General features: G+C 41.8%; 1 protein-coding gene across 5 annotated transcripts in view; it reads right to left on the bottom strand.

Moving 5' to 3' along the window:
• Positions 1 to 19,282, bottom strand: part of ppip5k2 (diphosphoinositol pentakisphosphate kinase 2) — a 131,033-nt gene that overhangs the window by 72,690 nt on the left and 39,061 nt on the right. For all 5 annotated transcript variants that reach the window (XM_033017374.1, XM_033017375.1, XM_033017377.1 and 2 more), the window contains exons 11-18: positions 18,733 to 18,834; positions 18,478 to 18,564; positions 10,805 to 10,880; positions 8,039 to 8,148; positions 6,905 to 6,990; positions 6,192 to 6,317; positions 2,663 to 2,784; positions 1,123 to 1,305 (exon numbers count right to left, since the gene is read on the bottom strand). In XM_033017374.1, coding sequence (XP_032873265.1) covers positions 1,123 to 1,305; positions 2,663 to 2,784; positions 6,192 to 6,317; positions 6,905 to 6,990; positions 8,039 to 8,148; positions 10,805 to 10,880; positions 18,478 to 18,564; positions 18,733 to 18,834 — 892 coding nt within the window. The remainder of the gene's footprint in view (positions 1 to 1,122; positions 1,306 to 2,662; positions 2,785 to 6,191; positions 6,318 to 6,904; positions 6,991 to 8,038; positions 8,149 to 10,804; positions 10,881 to 18,477; positions 18,565 to 18,732; positions 18,835 to 19,282) is intronic.

The raw sequence follows: 19,282 nt of genomic DNA, 5'->3' as shown, positions 1-19,282 counted from the left end.
CTTAAGAATTTTGTAAGTTTCTATAAGATCCCCCCTCAATCTTCTAAATCTTACAAGAGGAAACATCTGTCCACCTCCATCCTACCATGACCCTCCAGTATGTATGTTTAAGTCATCTCCTCATTCTTATTTACTCCAGTGTAGCCTTTGACACCTGGTATGGGGAAGTCTCGAAAAGAGTAGCTGAACTCTCTTGGGATTTAATCATCATCCGAAATCTCTCAATCTCCAATTGGATTTCTTATGCAAAATCAATGAGGCTAACAAAATGCCATAGATTTATCTCAGCAGGAGTAAATAGGTGCTGGAAGCTTATAAAGATAAATTAATCAGGAATCTTTGTGAGTTATGGAGAGAAGCCAAAGTCAACCTTATTTACATGCAAAAGCCAGGGCTCCATACATATTGCTAAGAAAGGAACAGAAGAAATGTGTAGCTTTTTCTCCCCATAGTTGCATAGAGTAATCAGTAATGAAAGAGAGAGTGATTGAGGTTTCCTTGTCTATTCCAGAGTATGTATTTGACAAGAAGTTTACCAAGAGGGATTCAAAGTCTAAAATTAGGAATACATTCAGGTAAGAACAATTTATAACATCATAGTCATAAAGCACAGAAACAGATCCTTCGGCCCAACTTGCCCATGCCGACCAAGATGCCCCATCTACACTAGTCCCACCTGCCCGTGCTTGACCAATATATCCCTCTAAAACGTACCTCCTTATCTATTCACATATCACCCCTTCCTCACCCCACCTTCTCCAAATTTTAAAACTGAATCCTACAAAGTTTTAAGGCACCCTTCCACAAACCCTCCATCCTTAAAGTGTGCACTTTTTATTATTTCCTCTCCGTGGGACACTTTTGGATGTCTTCTAACATTATAGCCACTGTATGAATGCAAGTAGTGTTAATATAAAGAAGTATTGTTACATTTTTAGGCAGGGCAATAGCATACACATTTCAGTCTATTGTCAGTCTTCAGATTTAACTAAATATTATTGTAGGAAAATGCTATCAATATATCAAAATCTGGTTTTTGGACATCAAAATAGTATTTAAGTTCACATACACATGATTACAGAAGAATATAACTGAGAATGAAGGATGTTGTTAAATACATACCTTTTCGTAATCATCAAGGGTGAAGTCTCGGTCTTTCTGTAGAATTTCATGAAGCCGAGTTTTAACTTTCTGCTGACAACTACTCAGGGAATCACTGTCACTGTCTAACAAGCCATTCATGTTAGCACTTTTAACCATCTGCACAAGAATTGGGGTTAGCTCCCCTTCCAACGCAAGCAATCCCTGGTTACAAATAGACAACATCATTATTATACATCATTATATTACAAGACTATCCCATTTATTGTTTTTTCAAACAGTCTGTATCAAAAATCACCTCTCTCAGCACTACTTCTATCTATATAATTAAAAGTCTCATCTTGAACACTTCCTGTCTGCGCTGCATATTGATTTTAGAAAACTCAAACTATAAAACCCCAGACGCTTGGATGTGACTCAGTCACTCTGCAAGATCGCGAGGGAGAGGCCACAACTCTCATACTAAGCTGTGAATCAACTTAAATGTATCTGCAATGTATTTGCAATAAATAAATAGCAATAAGCCCTTAATGACAGTGCCATGAGTTGTTTGGCCTGCTGCCCTGCCTGTGCTTGAAACTACAATGATTTATTAGGTCCAACTGTGTTTGGAAGGAATAAATGCTTTATTAGGTCCAACTGTGTTTGGTTCAAAAGTCTCGCTCATTTCGTGACTTTCGCTTAGTGGACAGGTCGCGCTGATTGCGTAATTTCCAGTGAGTGCAGAGGTCGCGCTGATTGCATAATTTCAGGTAAGGTCAGAGGTCATGCTGATTGTGGAAGTGCCGCTGACTGCGGATGCCCCAAAGTGAAGAGGCTGTGTGAGTATTCAAGAAAGTTTACTGCCATATAGATGGTGTGTGAGTCAGTGAGTGTGTGTGTATGTGAGTGTATGTGTGTCAGTGTGTGTGTGTGTGTGTGTGTGTGTCTGTGTGTGTGAGTGAGTATCTTTGTGTGTGTGAGTGTCTTTGTGTGTGTGAGTGAGTGTTTTTGTGTGTGTGTGTGTGTGTGATTGTGTGTGTGAGTGTGTGTCTTTGTGTGAGTGTGTGTGTGTGTGTGTGTGTGCGAGTGTATGTGCGTGTGAGTGTGAGAGTGTGTGTGAGTGAGTGTATGTGTGAGTGTGTGTGTGCGCGCGAGTGTGTGTGTGTGTGCCCACAATGTCCATACTAGCCTCTGGAAACCAGTCCCTTCGGCCCACAACACCCATGCTAGCGCTCCAGAAAGCACCCCCCCCCCCAGGAAGAAAACATAGTTGTTTTCATATGGATATTCTATAATTGCCGACCAGTTTATTATATCAGTATACAATCCACATGGATATAAATCATGTGCAGAGATTGATAATGATTCGCATACCATCAGTTTAAATAATTTGATAGATCAATTACAGAATATTTGCATAACGTTGGTGTATTAGATTGGTCCCAGAATGTATTTTAGGAATAATGTTCTAAGAACTTTTTAAATAGCATTAGTCTAAAAATTATGGTTCCAGTACTAACCAGAAAAAAAACATTAAAATATTGATATGTGATATATAAACATTTTTGGTATCTCAAACCTTAGCAAAGGCTGCCGCAGTCATCTGAACTCTCCCTTCATCTGAAGCATAGATCTTCAAATCATGCCGATATGTACTGTGCAATCGGAGCAAACCACAACCAGGAAATCCTGCATAATCTCCTGAAATAACATTCAATATGCAAATACGGAAAGCAAGGCTGGAAGAATTTGTGTGCAAAATAATGAACCATTTCCACATATAGCCAACAAGTACAAGACATGGACTAAAAATAAACAAATGAATATGCACTTAGAACTCACAGCCTACTGATGGTGGAAGCAGACACAATCACTATTCTCAATGGAAAACTGGATGAGAGTTTGGTAGAAATAAACTTGCATAGCTACAGGAATGGAATAGGTGAAAAAGATTGATGTGTTTGCTTTACAAAGAGATGAATAGCATTCTGCACCATAACAATGCTATGACTATTTAAACCAGTAGGCCCTGTGGGTGTTATATTGTATAACAAGAATTGGACTTCTTGGTTTAGTACTTACAGTAGGATGGTACACAAATTATTTGCTTATGAAATGTTGAGTTTTTATTGCTGGGCATTTCAATTTCCTACCAGAGGGGTGTGGAGGTTCAGTGATTGATTTCATTCAAAACTGATTTTGATAAAGAGTTTTTAGATATTACAGGAGTTAATGGATATGGAGATAGGGCAGAAAAAAATTGTGTTTGGATTGAAGATCAACCACAATCTAGCTAACTTTTAGAGCAGGCTCAAGGTCTTGAATGTCCTGCTTCTGCACCTATTTCTGATTTTCCTTAACAGTTACCTTTGGTGGAAGGATCAAGAATTAGCAGTTACAAAGCTAAAAATAACAATTATATTTTCTTAGACTATGAGCGCTTTAGGTCTGAATTGCACTTCCAGGTTAGAAGTGGAAACAGATTCAGAAGCAGTATTCAAGTGATAAGTATCTGAAAGGAAATAATTTATAACCTTTTGCAGAGGGCAAGGATGTGGATCAGGCTGAACTGCCCTTAAAAGGTATCTGTATGGACTTGACAGGCCAAATAGTTTTGTGGTTGCTGCATTTCTGTGCACATTTCCTGTAGAACATAAAACCGTACGGCACAGTAACGGTCCCTTCGGCCCACAATGTTAGTGCCGAACATGGTGCCTAGCTGAACTGATCTCATCTGACTACACATGATCCATATCCATCTATCCCCTGCATTTCCATGTGCCTATCCAAAAGCCTCTTAAATGCCACTATGGTAACTGCCTCCACCACCACCCCAGGCAATGCGTTCCAGGCCCCCACCACCCACTGTGTAAATAGAAATGCCCCGTTAATCTCCATTAAACTTTCTCCTTTCACCTTATGCTCTCTAGTGTTGTACATTTCCACTCTGGGAAGAAGGTTCTGAATGTCTCCCCTATCTATGCTTCTGATTTAAAAAAATTCAAGTCTCCCCTCAACATCCGACGTTCCAGAGAAAACAATCCAAGTCTATCCAACATTTCTCTGTAGCATTTTGGTAAACCTCCTTTGTACCCTCTCCAAAGCTCTTTCCTGGAATTGGGGGAACTGAACTGCACACAATATTCCAAATGCGGCCTAACCAAAGTCCTACAGAACTACATTGAGATGCTCGACTGCCATACTCCACATTTCAATCAGCAATGTAGCTGTTCCATGTCAAGTACATTATCTAGCCACTGGATGGCTCCATAAGCAAACATTTTTTGAGAACTGATATTTTACTGATTATATGGAATGTGGATGTGACCTGGCCTGCCTAGTATTTCTCATCCATAATTGGCCTTGGAAAGATGGAGATGAGTCACCTATACTGCTGAAGTACTCTCACAATGCTGTTTGGTAGGGATTTTGGGATTGAGACCAAGCATGGTAAAAGCCAGAGGTTTGGAAATTGCTGGCAGAGTAGGCTAGATCTGTAACTGCAACACATATTATACACACTGTTAACACAGTGCACTGTTAGTGGAGGCAGAAAATGAATGGTTAAATTGGTGGATGGGATAGCCAATCATGTGGGTTGCATTGCCCTGGTAGTGTCCAGTTTCTTCAGTGTTGTTAGATGTCAGCTTTGTTAATTTCAAAGCGACTTGATCTGTGAGAAAGTCTAAATAAAATGTGCAGATGTTAGAAATCTATAATTAAAACAGAAAATGTTGGAAATACTTGAGAGGTCAGGCTGCATCTGTGGGAAATGAAACAGAGTTAATATTTCAAGTCAAAGACCCGGCGTCGGAGCTGGGAAGAGAATGAAAGAAGCTTCTTAAGCTGCAGAAAGGATGAGGAGAAGGGATGTCTGTGGTTGGGTAAAGGCGGGGTTGTGTAGTTAGTCGTTGATTGGGAGCAGCTAGAGAGTGAGAACACAACAAATGAATGTAGAGAAAAGAATGCAGCAGTTTAGAAATGCAGAGCAAAGTATCCATTCTTCCTAATCATGGCTTCCAGTTCCATTGTTAACAAAGCCCTTGACTGCATCTCTACCAATTCCCAAGGCCCTGCTCTTAACCCCGCTCCTCCTAGACTAAATGAGGATAGAGTTCCTCTGATAATCACCAGCCTCCACATCCAACAGATGCAATGTGAAAAAAGTAAACAAACCTGAAAGCAAACTTAATTTGGTTGTGTTAAAAAAAAAACACAGAACAATCTTGCTTAAGGTATCAAGCTTTTGTTCTTTGGAAAAATATATAGACATCCAATTCCAGTAAATGGGGATCAGGTACATTTAGGGGTATCTAGATTAAAACAAAAGAGTTTCTTAAAGAGCCATCGCACTTTGTTCATCCTCGAAGGGAAATCTTGATGAATTACCATAATCACAGAGCATGGTTCATATATGGAACAGGCTATCAGCTGAAGTGATTGAACCAGTTACAATAACATTTAAAAGGCATTTTAACAGGTACATGGATGGGAAAGGTTTAGAGGAATATAGATCCAATGGGACTAGCTTAGATGGGCATCTCTGTTGGCATGGACAAGTTGGGCAGAAAAACCTGTTTCCGTTCTGGATGACTATGACTCCAAGCAGATGAAGGATGCAATGTTGGTTTCTTCATGGGAAAATTGAACTTTTAAATTAAAGAATAGAAGAAATGTAAGTCTGTACAAATATTGGAATTTAGCAGTCCCTTTTTTCCTGCATGAATGATAAAAATGTATTTAAAAACATGCTCTGCATGCAAAATGAGTAAAGAAATGAACTAATTCAATATGGCACTCTATCACATCTCAGATCTCAAAATGATTTGCAGTAGAATTTGTTGTCATTGGACACTTTCATTAAATATGCTCAGGCCTCACTTATGGTTAACTTTTGATAGATTTTGAGATTCTCTTGCTTCAGCCACTTTTGCATTGTGCTATTCAGAGAGCAAGACAAGGATAGTTAAAAAGCAAATTTGATTTTTTTGATGCTGACTTACTAAATGAGGAAAGATTATATTCGTTTTGAAATGTGACCCTGTCACGCAAATAATTGTTGGTATGGATGAAAAGATTAAGAAGTAAATATATATGTTTTGATTTACCTTGTCCTCCTGGATACATACACCTGAAAGCACGACCTAGCTCTTCAGCTTGGACTCTGCCTGCTGGAGTCAGTTCTCCACCCCACTTTAACACCAGCAGTAGAGAAGGTTCTTCCTTCTTCTTTTCTGTAGGCAGTGAATGGTAGCTCATTCAGGATTATTTCAAGCTAGAAATGGACTTGTATTTGCAAAGCACATTTTAAAATATAAAATCAAGAAGGCGTTACAACCAATGAAGTGTAAATTAAGTAGAAACACTAACACCATTTCTCTTCAAATAGAACCAGACGTTTTTTTTTAAACCATCCCAAAAAGTTTAATTCAAAAGATAATTGCTCATGAAGCAGCCTAGATTATGTGCCCAACTCCATGACCTGCGATGATCTCACAACTTTGACTTGGAGGTGACACCCTAGACATGGTTGATCGTAAATATAAGTCTCTTCCATTTGAATAATAAAGGATCGTAACTAGACATCGTACGCTTTTTCCTTTCACAGGGAACTGTTGCTAACCTAATTTTACAAGTGATTTGACTGGAGTATTAATTATAGCTATTTAGTCATTGTTATAAAGTGATGCCTATAGCTAACAGTTCCATAAATGTGTATAGAAGACAGCTTTATAAAGTTCACACACAATAATCAAACAATGCTAGTTTAAGTAGTTTCAGAAAGCCAAGAATAAAATAAAAATTACGTTTGAATGCCTACCATCTTCTTCGCTTGAAGTCTTTGGACACCCAAGAGGCAGATATGTCAATTGAACTTTACGGTTTATTCCAGAAAAGTGGCCATACCTGTTAACATTTTTTTAAATTAAAAACTAGCAGAAAGCTGGGAAGCATGAAACATCGCCCATTTGCACAGCAATAAAAGAAAACATCCAGAAGTGTTTAACAACAGAATAATCAGACATAAATTGACAGCGAGCTGAAAAATCGCATGGGAACTGTTTTCTTTGTCAGAGGAAAAGCAAGGGAGATATAATATACATATCGCAAGGCCACTCATTAATCACTTCCACACTAAAGGCAATCTGGTATGTTCTTTGTAAAAGCTACTGATGAATTGGTGTTTTCATTATATTCCAGTTCAGGAAGAGTGCAGAAATCCCAGTCAAAAGTGGTTAAAGGAGATTGAAGGACAGTCAGGATCTAATTGGGAATTTCTCCCTGATCATTAAGTCAATGGAGAAATATTGAAGCATTGACGTCAAAATGCCTGTGACCACGTGGGTTTCTTCTGGGTGCTCCGTTTCCTCCCTCATCACACAGATACACAGGTTTGTAGGGTAAATGGCCTCTAAAAATTGTCCTGAGAGTTTAGAGAGTGGATAAGAAAGTGAGATAACACAGAACTAGTGTGAACAGGTGATCTATAATCAGCACGGGCTCGATGGACTGATGGGCCCGTTTCCATGTTGTATCTTTCAATTCAATCAGTAATTTTTATGACTGTGAATTATTCAATTATTTTAAAATGTTTTTTAAGTATCTGCAGACTTAGCGGATTATAAAACCCATTAGGACTTTTCATGTTTGAGAAAGTACTGTTGAATCCCTGAGCCAAGATCAAACCCTCCAGATCATCTCAACGCCAGCCAGAGACCAAAAGGCTCCCTCCTGACTTCACAAGCATAGCTTAAAGAGAGGAGGACTTTGCATGTTCCCAAACTAGACAAGGAACAAAACTGCTGCATTTTCCCAAACTAGACAAGGTTCAAAACCAAATACATGAGATACACTGGAATTTCTAGGTGCATATTCTTTCAAGTGTTTATTTACGTTTTACGTAATCATTAGAGCATTATCATTTATTGTAGAATAGAATTTATCTTGTACTTACATCTCAAGCACTGTTTTAAGTTGTTCAAGTTTTGCTTTACTTTCTTCTATTTCTGAATCATTATTCTGTCCCAATTCTGCCAAAAGATGCCTCGCTATATCTAAGACTTCCTGAAAAATAATAGGAAAATTGTTTTAGAATATTTGTTAGATTCATTACAGTGTATACGTAAATATACAGACACAAGAATCAAACAGGGGCATCATAAGGCACTCAACTATTTGTAGTCTAAATGATGCAGAATTGGCAAAATCATGACCACAACCACCACATTCAGTTCTGGATCATCTTGACAATGAAACACAATGGCGTAGCGGAAGAGATGCTGCCTTGCAACTCCAGCGACCAGTGCTTGTCCCTAACCACGGGTGCTGTCTCTGTGGAGTTTATACATTCTCCCTGTGACCCCAAGAGTTTTCTGCGGTGCTCCAGTTTCCACTCATATTATCTCAGATCATCCATTATACATTATTTATTCTTTGTACAACATTAATCCAATAATAATGTCATATGATAACAGGATGTCAATGATAATTCTAGAACTGAAGAAGGGTCTCGACCCAAAAAGTCACCCGTTCCTTCACTCCAAAGATGCTGCCTGTTCTGCTGAATTACTCCAGCATTTTGTGTCTACCTTCGATTTAAACTAGCATCTACAGTTCTTTCCTATATAATTCTAGAACTAGCAGTCATTGAGTAAAAACTATTGCACACTTCAGGCAAAGAAGTCATCAGAGTCTTTGAAACCCTCTTCCTCAAAGGGTAGCAACTGAATACCTGTAAGAATAATTGAGATTGATAAGACAATTTTAAACAATTAAGGGGGTTAGCAGTATGGCAAAGTCCACTTTGTCTTTTACTCAGGATTTCAGCATCTACAGTTCTTTGTACCTCAAGAGTTCATGTTCACAAGTTATAAGAGTAGAATTAGGCCATTCGGACTATCGAGTCTACTCCGCCATTCAATCATGGCTGATCTCTACCACCTGATCCCATTTTCCTGCCTTCTCCCCATAACCTCTCTCCTGAAGGCCACGCCCCTTCCGGAGGGACTATAAAACCCAGAAGTGTTGAGTGCCTCAGTCAGCGAGAGTCATGTCTCTCAGTCTTAGCTGTGAATAATACTGAACACATGTCTACTAAACTGTGAGTGGTTTTACTAACCAGTCAGTGCCCTTAATGTGGTTTGAAAATATAGTTTGGAAATGCTAAAGCTGTGTTGCCTTTGGTTTGGAAATGCTAAAGCTGTTGCCTTTAGTTTGGAAATGTTAAAGCTGTGTTGCCTAATTAAAGTTGCCTTGCCTAATTAAAGTTGCCTAGCCTAATTAAAGTTGCCTTGCCAAATTAATGTTGCCTTGCCTTCTATATAATTAAGTCTAATCTTGACCACTTCCTGCTTGCGCATTATATTGATTTTAGAAAAAATGCTACCACATACGGCTGTGATTTTTGGCTATCTTACTCAGAGTCCCCCTCCGCTCATCAGGTGCCGAGGAATTTTCCCATTGATGAAAAATAAAACAGTTATTAGTGTTTTTAAAAAAAATGTTGAGATTCTCTCTCCTGTCAATCATGCCATGAAGGCCACACCCCTTCTGGTGGGACGGGAGGAGGGACTATAAAACCCAGAAGTGTGGGCATAGCTTAGTCTCTGCAAGATGGAGGAGGGAGAGGTCAGGAATCGCTGTCTTTAGTGGCCTAGCACCCTGCTTGTAATGGTATGAAACTGCACTTGAATTTGGTGGCCTTGCATCCTGCTTGAAGTGGTAAGAAACTGCACTTGAATTTGGTGGCCTTGCACCCTGCTTGAAATGGAGTTTCAAGGAATAGCTGTGAGTCAACTGCCAGCACACCAGCCGTGAGTGAGTGAGCTGCCAACACAACAGGCTTGAGTGACTGAGCCGCCAGCCCAAGAATCCATTCGGCCCACAATGTCCACACTAGCCCTCTGGAAACCAGTCCCTTCAGTCCACAACCCCCATACAAGCACTCCAGAACCCCCCCACCCAATTCCCCACTGGCCACCAATATATATTCATAGCAAAAGGATTTGAGTATAGGAGCAGGGAGGTTCTACTGCAGTTGTACAGGGTCTTGGTGAGACCACACCTGGAGTATTGCGTACAGTTTTGGTCTCCTAATCTGAGGAAAGACATTCTTGCCATAGAGGGAGTACAGAGAAGGTTCACCAGACTGATTCCTGGGATGTCAGGACTTTCATATGAAGAAAGACTGGATAGACTCGGTTTGTACTCGCTAGAATTTAGAAGATTGAGGGGGGATCTTATAGAAACTTACAATATTCTTAAGGGGTTGGACAGGCTAGATGCAGGAAGATTGTTCCCGATGTTGGGGAAGTCCAGAACAAGGGGTCACAGTTTAAGGATAAAGGGGAAATATTTTAAGACCGAGATGAGGAAAACTTTTTTCACACAGAGAGTGGTGAATCTCTGGAATTCTCTCCCGCAGAAGGTAGTTGAGGCCAGTTCATTGGCTATATTTAAGAGGGAGTTAGATGTGGCCCTTGTGGCTAAAGGGATCAGGGGGTATGGAGAGAAGGCAGGTACAGGATACTGAGTTGGATGATCAGCCATGATCATATTGAATGGCGGTGCAGGCTCGAAGGGCCGAATGGCCTACTCCTGCACCTATTTTCTATGTTTCTATGTAATATTGGAATTGTTGGAGAGGTGGAATATTGCGACCAGCCCTCCCGTGTGATACTTAGTCTAGTATTATACTAGAAATTTAAGGAGAAAAAGTTACCTGTAGCTGCTTTGGCTTCTTGAGCTTTATTTTTCCTGCTTTGTATCCATTATATTTTTCAAAGAGATCAAAAAATCTAACAGGAATGAGAAAAGAGGAGAAACAATACAGTAAAAGAGCAAGCCACATGTTTATGTTAAAGAAAAGGCATCAACCAAATGACCTGCCACAGCAAAACTGGATTTGACCTGCATCTGATGGAGTAAATGGAAAATTTTGTCCTGTTGCCACATCAGATGTCACCAAAAAAAGTCAGAGCATTATTTAAGAGGATCATTAATGTGACTTAAATCTCCCATCAAAAAAGCATTAGAAGACAAAATGTGTCTTCAGATACCAGTTGTTGACCAAACTCACAACCACCACAGAGCTGAAAGCAAACTGGAGGCCCTGGTGGTTGGTTGCTGGGGAGTTACAGCTCTGCTGTACAGTTGAAAATATCTCAAAGTTTGTGCAGAACCTTTTAAATATGCAACCGGTGTATAAAATGCAGGACAATTTCTGGGCTTATGTCTTCCACACAGAGACACCAGGGAAAATTCTAAACATGAAACATATCAGTTTCTCCTCTGATTTTTGGTCCAACAAGGGGGACAGGTATGCAGAACTTTGTTCTGTGAGCAAGTATTAATGGGAGTCATGTAGGAATTGGCAATCATAAGAAAAGATTTAGAGTTCTCTAGAATTTTTTTTTTAATTTACTCAAAGTAAAAAGTCAATTGTATAAGTAGTTTTAATGGAATTAAAACAGATCTGGCCTCGGTAAAGTGGAACCAAAGCTTGACAGGTAAAACAGCAATTGAACAATGAGAGGGTTTTAAAAGGTGGAAGTGTTTCACCAATAGTAGAAATAGAAAACACTCAATACATTCCGCAGGTTAGGAAGTATCTGTGAAAAGAGAAAGATTTCAGGTCAGAAACCCTTTATCAGAACTATCTTGGATACAACTCCTAGCATCCATCCAGCCAACTGAGCCAAAAGCACAATGGATAACCAACAGGTGGTCACAGGAGTGGAAGGCAACCACATCTCCATTACACAGCTGCATCTCTTCACCAGATAAAAGCTGTCCAGGGTCTGACCTCCCCAGAGGAGCATGGGTGAAGCTCAACAGACTTCGTACTGGAGTTGGGCGTTTCAATGCCAGCACGTGGAGATGGGGGCTCCACCAGAGCCCAGCCTGTGAATGCGGAGCGGTACATCAGACACCCAACCATGTCAGCTCTACCACCCACCAAATGGAGCTCAGGGACTGGCAGACATTGATATAGAGACAACAACTGGGCTGATCAACACCCGGCTTAATATTTAACTATTCCTTTAGGTTATGTTTCATTCGCAAGAAGAAGCTCTTGGTCAAGGATCTTCACGCTGAAATGTTAGCTCTGTTCCATTTTAGACAATATGTGCAGGAGTAGGCCATTCGGCTCTTCGAGCCAGCATTACCATTCAATGTGATCATGGATGATCACCCACAATCAGTACCCCAATCCTGCCTTCTTACCATATCCCTTGACTCTATCTTTAAGAGTTCTATCTAACTATCTCTTGAAAGCATCCAGAGAATTGGCCTCCCTTCTGAGGCAGAGAATTCCACAGATTCTCAACTCTCTGGGTGAACACGTTTTTCCTCATCTCCGTTCTAAATGCCTTGCCCATTATTTTTAAACTGTGGCCCCTGGTTCTGGACTCCCCCAACATTGGGAACAAGTTTCCTGCCTCTAGCGTGTCCAATCTTAATAATCTTACATGTTTCAATAAAATCCTCTCTCGTCCTTCTAAATTCCAGGGCATACTAGCCCAGCCGCTCCATTCTATCAACATGACAGTCCTGCCATCCCGAGAATTAACCTTGTGAACCTACGCTGCACTCTCTCAATAGCAAGAATGTCCTTCCTCAAATTTGGAGACCAAAACTGCTTTTAACACAATCATCCCACAGCAGCTGGTGGAGAAGCTGAAGCTGTTGAAGGTGGACACTGGCACTTGCAACTGGGTCCTTAACATTTTGACACAACGGCAGCAGACAGTCAGGGTGGGCAGTCGGACATCAAGAACCATCGCTGTGAGCACTGGCTCACCCCAAGGCTGTGTCCTAAGCCCCCTGCTGTTCAGTCTGCTTACTCATGACTGTACTGCCAGACTCAGCAATAATTATATCAATAAGTTCGCTGATGACACAACAGTGGTGGGTTTCATCAGCGACAACAATGAGTCGGTATACAGGATGGAGGTGGAGCTGCTTACGGAGTGGTGCAGATCTCACAATCTCACCCTCAATGTGGAAAAGACAAAGGAAATGGTGATCGATTTCAGGAGGGCTGGAAAACAACATCACACTCCGCTGCATATTGATGGAGCTGCTGTGGAGAGGGTTAGCAGTGTGAAGTTCTTGGGACTTCACTTGGCGGATGACCTGACCTCTACGACCAACACCACAGCAGTGATCAAAAGAGCTCAGCAGCGGCTCCACCCTCTCCGGAGACTAAGGAAAGCAGGTCTCCCTACTGTTCATCTAAGGACCTTCTACAGGGGCACCATCGAGAGTATATTGACCTACGGCATCACTTCCTGGTTCGGGAGCTGCAAGGCTTATGAGCAAAACCAACTTAACAGGATAGTGAAGACAGCCAGCAGGATCATTGGTGCCCCACTCCCTTTCCTGTTGGAGATCTATAAGAAGCGAAGCATCAGCAAAGCCATCTCCATTATCAAGGATCTCTATCATCCATCACACCACATCTTCTCCATCCTGCCATCTGGGAAGAGGTACAGGAGCATCAGCTGCAAAACCAGCAGGATGCTCCACAGCTTCTTCCCACAGGCAATAAGACTGGTTAATGGACTGTGTCCCCTCCCCATATATCATACATCAACACATCTAACCTCGCCCATACTTTGACAGCTAGGCACCTGTCAAAGCAAAGCCACTGTTCGGTCTGAATGTCTGTATTTATTTCAATTTTTAGGCCTATTTTAGATATGGTAATTTTAATTTTTAAAGCTATATGTATTTATTCTGTTTTTATTAACCGCACTGATGGGAACTGATTGAGAAACATTTTTTTTGTTTCATCTGTGTATGTATGTACTCAGTTAAAATGACATTAAAGTAAATACTGAATACTGAATACAATACTCCAGGTGTGGTCTCGCTAGGGCTCTGTACAACTGCAGGACCTATTTGCTCCTATACTCAACTCATCTTGTTATGAAGGCCAACATGTCATTAGCTTTCTTCATTGCATGCTGTACCTGCATGCTTACTTTCAGTGACTGATGAACAACGACCACCAGATCTCAATGTACTCCCCGTTTTCCCAACTTGACACCATTCAGATAATAATCTGCCTTCCTATTTTTGCCACCAAAGTGGATAACCTCACATTTATCCGCATTAAACTTCATTTGCCATGCGCATCTGCCCACTCCCCCAACCTGTCCAAGTCACCCTGCATTCTCGTGGCATCCTCCTCACAGTTCACACTGCCACCCAGCTTTGCGTCATCTGCAAATTTGCTAATGTAACTTTTAATCCCTTCATCTAAATCATTAATGTATATTGTAAACAGCTGCAGTCCCAGCACCGAGCCTTGCTAGTCACTGCCTGCCGTTCTGAAAGGGACCCGTTAATCCCTACTCTTTGTTTCGTCAGCAAACCAATTTTCTATCCATGTCAGCACTCTACCCCCAATACCATGTGCTCTAATTTTGCCCACTAATCTCCTATGTGGGACCTTATCAAATGCTTTCTGAAACTCCAGGTACACTACATCCACTGGCTCTCCCTTGTCCATTTTCCTAGTTACATAGCCAAAAAATTCCAGAAGATTAATCAAGCATGTCTTCCCCATCGTAAATTCATGCTGACTCGGACCGATCCTGTTACTGCTATCCAAATGTGCCACTATTTCATCTTTTATAATTGACTCCTGCATCTTTCCCACCACCGATGTCAAGCTAACTGGTCTATAATTCCGTTTTCTCTCTCCCGCCTTTCTTTAAAAGTGGGATGACATTAGCTGCCCTCCAATCCACAGGAACTGATCCTTATGCTGTCTGACATGCGGAATATTTCCAGCATTTTCTGTTTTTATTTCAGATTTCAAGTATTTGAATTTACATCTAATGTTCCCTGAATAGTCAAACAATAGAGAGCTAAATAGATTAGGAGAAAACAAAACAATGTCAGATGCCAGGTTGTTATTGCAGGTGAAAACCAGGCTGAAGACTGAAAGAAGATTTGACAGCATCCTCTCCCATGGATGTTGCTCCGATCCCTTTAACTGGCTGACTGACCAGAAGAGGCAATCCTCAGCATTGTTGGTAACAGCTGGGTCCTGTTAATTGGTATTGGTTGGCCACTTGAACCTTGTCAGTCAATTCCCTATAAAACCCAGGCATTTTACCCAGAGGGGAGAAGATGAGAGAAGGAGAGAAAGTGAAGAAAGAAGAGAGTGAAGGGACACAAAGTGGAGTGCCTTCCTGTTAGCTGGTAGTCCAAAAATGCGGGAGAAACTCAACGGGTGAGGCAATGGAGAGGAATAGGCAAAAGAAGGGGTCTAGACCCGAAACGTCACCTGTTCCTTCTCTCCATAGAAGCTGCCTCACCTGCTGAGTTTCTCCAGCATTTTTTGTCTAACTTCGATTGTTCCAGCATCTGCAGTTCTTTCTTGAACATCGCTGTTAGCTGTGTTTCTGTCACAGGTTTGAGGAAGACTTAGCCACTGGGTCAAACCATAGACCATCAGAGCCATGTGGTCATCTGGACTGCTGGGAAAGAAGCCCTACACAGCCAGCACTGCTACCCGAGGCTACGTGAATGGCTGGGGCAAGCCTGAGATGCCAGAATCTCTTCCTGTCTAGACAAAAAAAAATTTTTGTCTCTCCCTTCGGGGGAATGCAACTTTCTTGTCGTATCCCCCTTCTCTGCCTTCGTCTGCGCTGAGGCTTAATGGCAGAGCTGGCGGCCTCCAACCTGCGACCGACCTCGAGGCTCCGGAGGTAGAACCAGCCAGGACTTACAACGCGAGGCTGGCCGACTTCAGGGCCGAGGCAGCGGTGGCCCAACTCGCTGATGCGGCGTTCCAGCTTTCGGCAGCGGCCCGGAGTTGAGGCTGCGGGACTCGGGGCTGAGGCAGCGGGACTTGGAGCTGATGCAGCGGGACTCGGAGCTGAGGCAGCGGTGGCCCGACTCGCTGAGGCAGCGGGACTCGGAGCTGAGGCAGCGGGACTTGGAGCTGAGGCAGCGGGACTTGGAGCTGAGGCAGCAGGACTCGGAGCTGATGCAGCGGTGGCCCGACTCGCTGAGGCAGCGGGACTCGGAGCTGAGGCAGCGGTGGCCTGACTCGCTGAGGTGGCGTTCCAGCTTTCGGCAGCGGCCCGACTCGGAGCTGAGGCTGTGGCGGGCCGACTCGGAGCGGCGATGGCGTTCCGGCTTTCGGCAGCGGCGACATCACCACGGAGGTCCGCTGGACTGGAGGGCGGCATCTTCGGCCTGGATCGCCTCAGCGCAGAGGGAGAACAAGGAGGGAAGAGACAGAGACTAAGACTTTTGCCTCCATCACAGTGAGGAGGTGCTTGGTGAACTCACTGTGGTGGATGTTAATTTGTGTTTATTGTATGTTTTGTTATTTATTATTATTGTGTATGACTGCAGGCAACGAAATTTCGTTCAGACCGAAAGGTCTGAATGACAATAAAGGAATCAAATCAAATCAAATCAATGAGGACATACGTACGCACAGACTGCCAATCAGGATAGTACAGAAACTGCTAGTGTCACCTCTTCATGTCCAAAGCAGAGCTGGCAGGAAGAAACGTGTACTGTCAGCACCTACTGTCAAGGCAAGGGTAAACTGCAGAAAGAAGCCCAAGATTGCCACACCTCCTGCTTCCAATCGGGAGTAAGCTGTTGGTTCAAGCCCAAGATGTCCAGCATCATCGCACATGCACGCTGTCAACGAGGGACAGTGCCCCAATGCGGTCCTGAACTTTCGTATCAATGTAAATAGAATAAATCATGCAAGTTCACCCTACTGCGAGTGTCGGTGTGCTCACTGCTGAATCCGGTAGTGTCCCTGATGCCACAGAGAGGAATTCAAAAGGAAATAATAGTAGCAATGAAACATGAGAAAAAAAAAATGGTCATGGCCAGAAATTAAGTCTAAAATTATTTAACAATAATGTGAACAAGAAAAAGGCCGAAAGAGGACAAATGTGGCTAATTCGAGACCAAAAATGAAATCTATTCATTATGGCAGAGGTACTAAGTGAGAGCTTTACATCAGTTTAAAAAAAATAAAAATATGATGCTGCTGGAGTTTCAGTAAGGGAGATATTTCTGAGTTTTTGGATTGAAAAATCATAAAGAGAAGAAATCTAATCACTGATTTCATAATACGTCATTACTTATTCTTTTAGTAAAGCAGGTGAAAAGATGAGTCTGAAGAAGGGTCTCGACCCGAAACGTCACCCATTCCTTCTCTCCAGAGATGCTGTCCGTCCCACTGAATTACTCCAGCATTTTGTGTCCATATCATGTGAAAAGATGGGTTTCACACTCAACATTAAAAAAAACTGAGGTCCTCTTTTAACCTGACTGTCCTGCACAATACCACCCTCTGAAAATAAAGATCCACCTTGAGAATAATGGAACATTTCCTATTTCTCTCGAGTCTCCTCTTAACAATAACAATGATTAAATTCACCATCACCATCCGTACACCAACGTAGCTTCTCGTCCTCTATGGAGAGAATTGAAGATCAAGATTTAAAACCTGTCACATTGTCTATTAGTCAGCAGTTATCCCCAACCTCCTGTATACTTCAGAGACTTTTAGACTTTTATGGAAAGCATCTCAAAATACTGGAGATACGACCAACAGTCTCTGCAAAGCTATCAAAAGTAATTTACAGGACACGAGACATTTGACATCTCTACCACACTGCCAGCTGGGGAGAAGCAAATAACCAAGAACATCCTCAAAGAAGTGCAACATCTCTACCACACTAGACTCGAAAGTCAGTTCAGAACCAAAGAAGTGGAGTGAAAGCAAATAATTCTTAATCCTGATGGAGCACTCCCGTGAGTTTCGATCGCTCCGACAGGATTGACCGCCGGCTGTGGGAGCTTTGATCGCTCCGACGGATGGTTCGACTGCCCCGACCGCAGGAGATATAAAGAGGAAGAAGTTTGGACTGTTTTGCCTTCCATCACAGTGAAGAATTTGAGCGGAATCCGCTGTGGTGGATGTTTAAGTTAACTTTTATGTATTTGTGTGTCTTCTTGCTTTTTTGTTTCGTATGGCTGTATGGTAATTTGCATATCACTGTACCTTAATTGGTACATGTGACAATAAAAGTTATTTGAAACCATTGAAGAAAAGATAACAAAGCAAACTGCTGCTCACAGTGCAATGTGAAATGTTTACAATTCTCAGCAGTTCAGAATCAGGAAAATGACCCATGCATATTTCCAAATGTAGTTCATGAATTGAAACACCATGAAAAGTGATACATTTTGTATACTGTACCTTCTTATGCATTAGTAAATTCAGAAACAAAATTCAATTAAGCAAAATATGATGACTTTAAAAACCTCAAAAATAGCAATAAAAATATGAACATGAATAAAGCAAGTACATCAAGTACAAATGAAGCCACATTTCACCTTTGGTGCCGCACTTCCATTTTCATTTTCTGTTTTGGTGTTCGATCCCCATGCCTTATGACTGCAATCACACAACGAAGCTCCATCCTAAACAACAATCAGAAAACAGATAAGCCTGAATTCCTGCAGATTAAAGAAAAGTTTGAAAGCTTGTAAAAAGCTTCAAGAAAAATTACTTAATGAGAAAAAACATCCATTTAATCCAAATTTGATTGCATTCCTGCTACATATAATACTAATCCGCAGCAGCCTTACATGGTGCCAGATGTAGTAGGTACAATAGGGATGTCCTCTGCTTCGGTAGGAATAGACCATGGGATATGAAATTGTGGAGCTAACTCTCGCATGATGAGGTTTCTGTAAAATAATCAACAGAATTTGTGAGTAAAAATAAATCATGAGTAAAATGATTTTAATTTTTATCTTTTATTATAACTTGGCTTAATCAAATACGTTTCTCCTGTGGGTGCAGTTGGCATTTCTAGGTACAAAGTGTACACCTATTCTTAAAAAAATTATCCACAAACCTGACTGTCCTGGTAGACCCATTGCCTCTGCCTGTTCATGCCCTACTGAAGTTATTTCCACATACCTCGACTCCATCCTATCCCCCTGGTTAAATCCCTCCCTATCTATGTTCAAGACACCTCAGACACTCTCCGTCGTCTCCGGGAATCCCGTTCTCTTGGCTCCCATCCCCTAATCTTCACCATGGACGTCCAGTCACTCTACAACTCCATCCCCCACCAGGAGGGTCTCAAAGCCCCTCCGTTTCTTCCTCGACCGGAGAACCAACCAATCCCCG

This window comes from Amblyraja radiata, chromosome 3, assembly GCF_010909765.2.
Source record: "Amblyraja radiata isolate CabotCenter1 chromosome 3, sAmbRad1.1.pri, whole genome shotgun sequence".
NCBI lineage: Eukaryota > Metazoa > Chordata > Chondrichthyes > Rajiformes > Rajidae > Amblyraja > Amblyraja radiata.
This window is presented reverse-complemented; position numbering and strand designations above follow the sequence as displayed.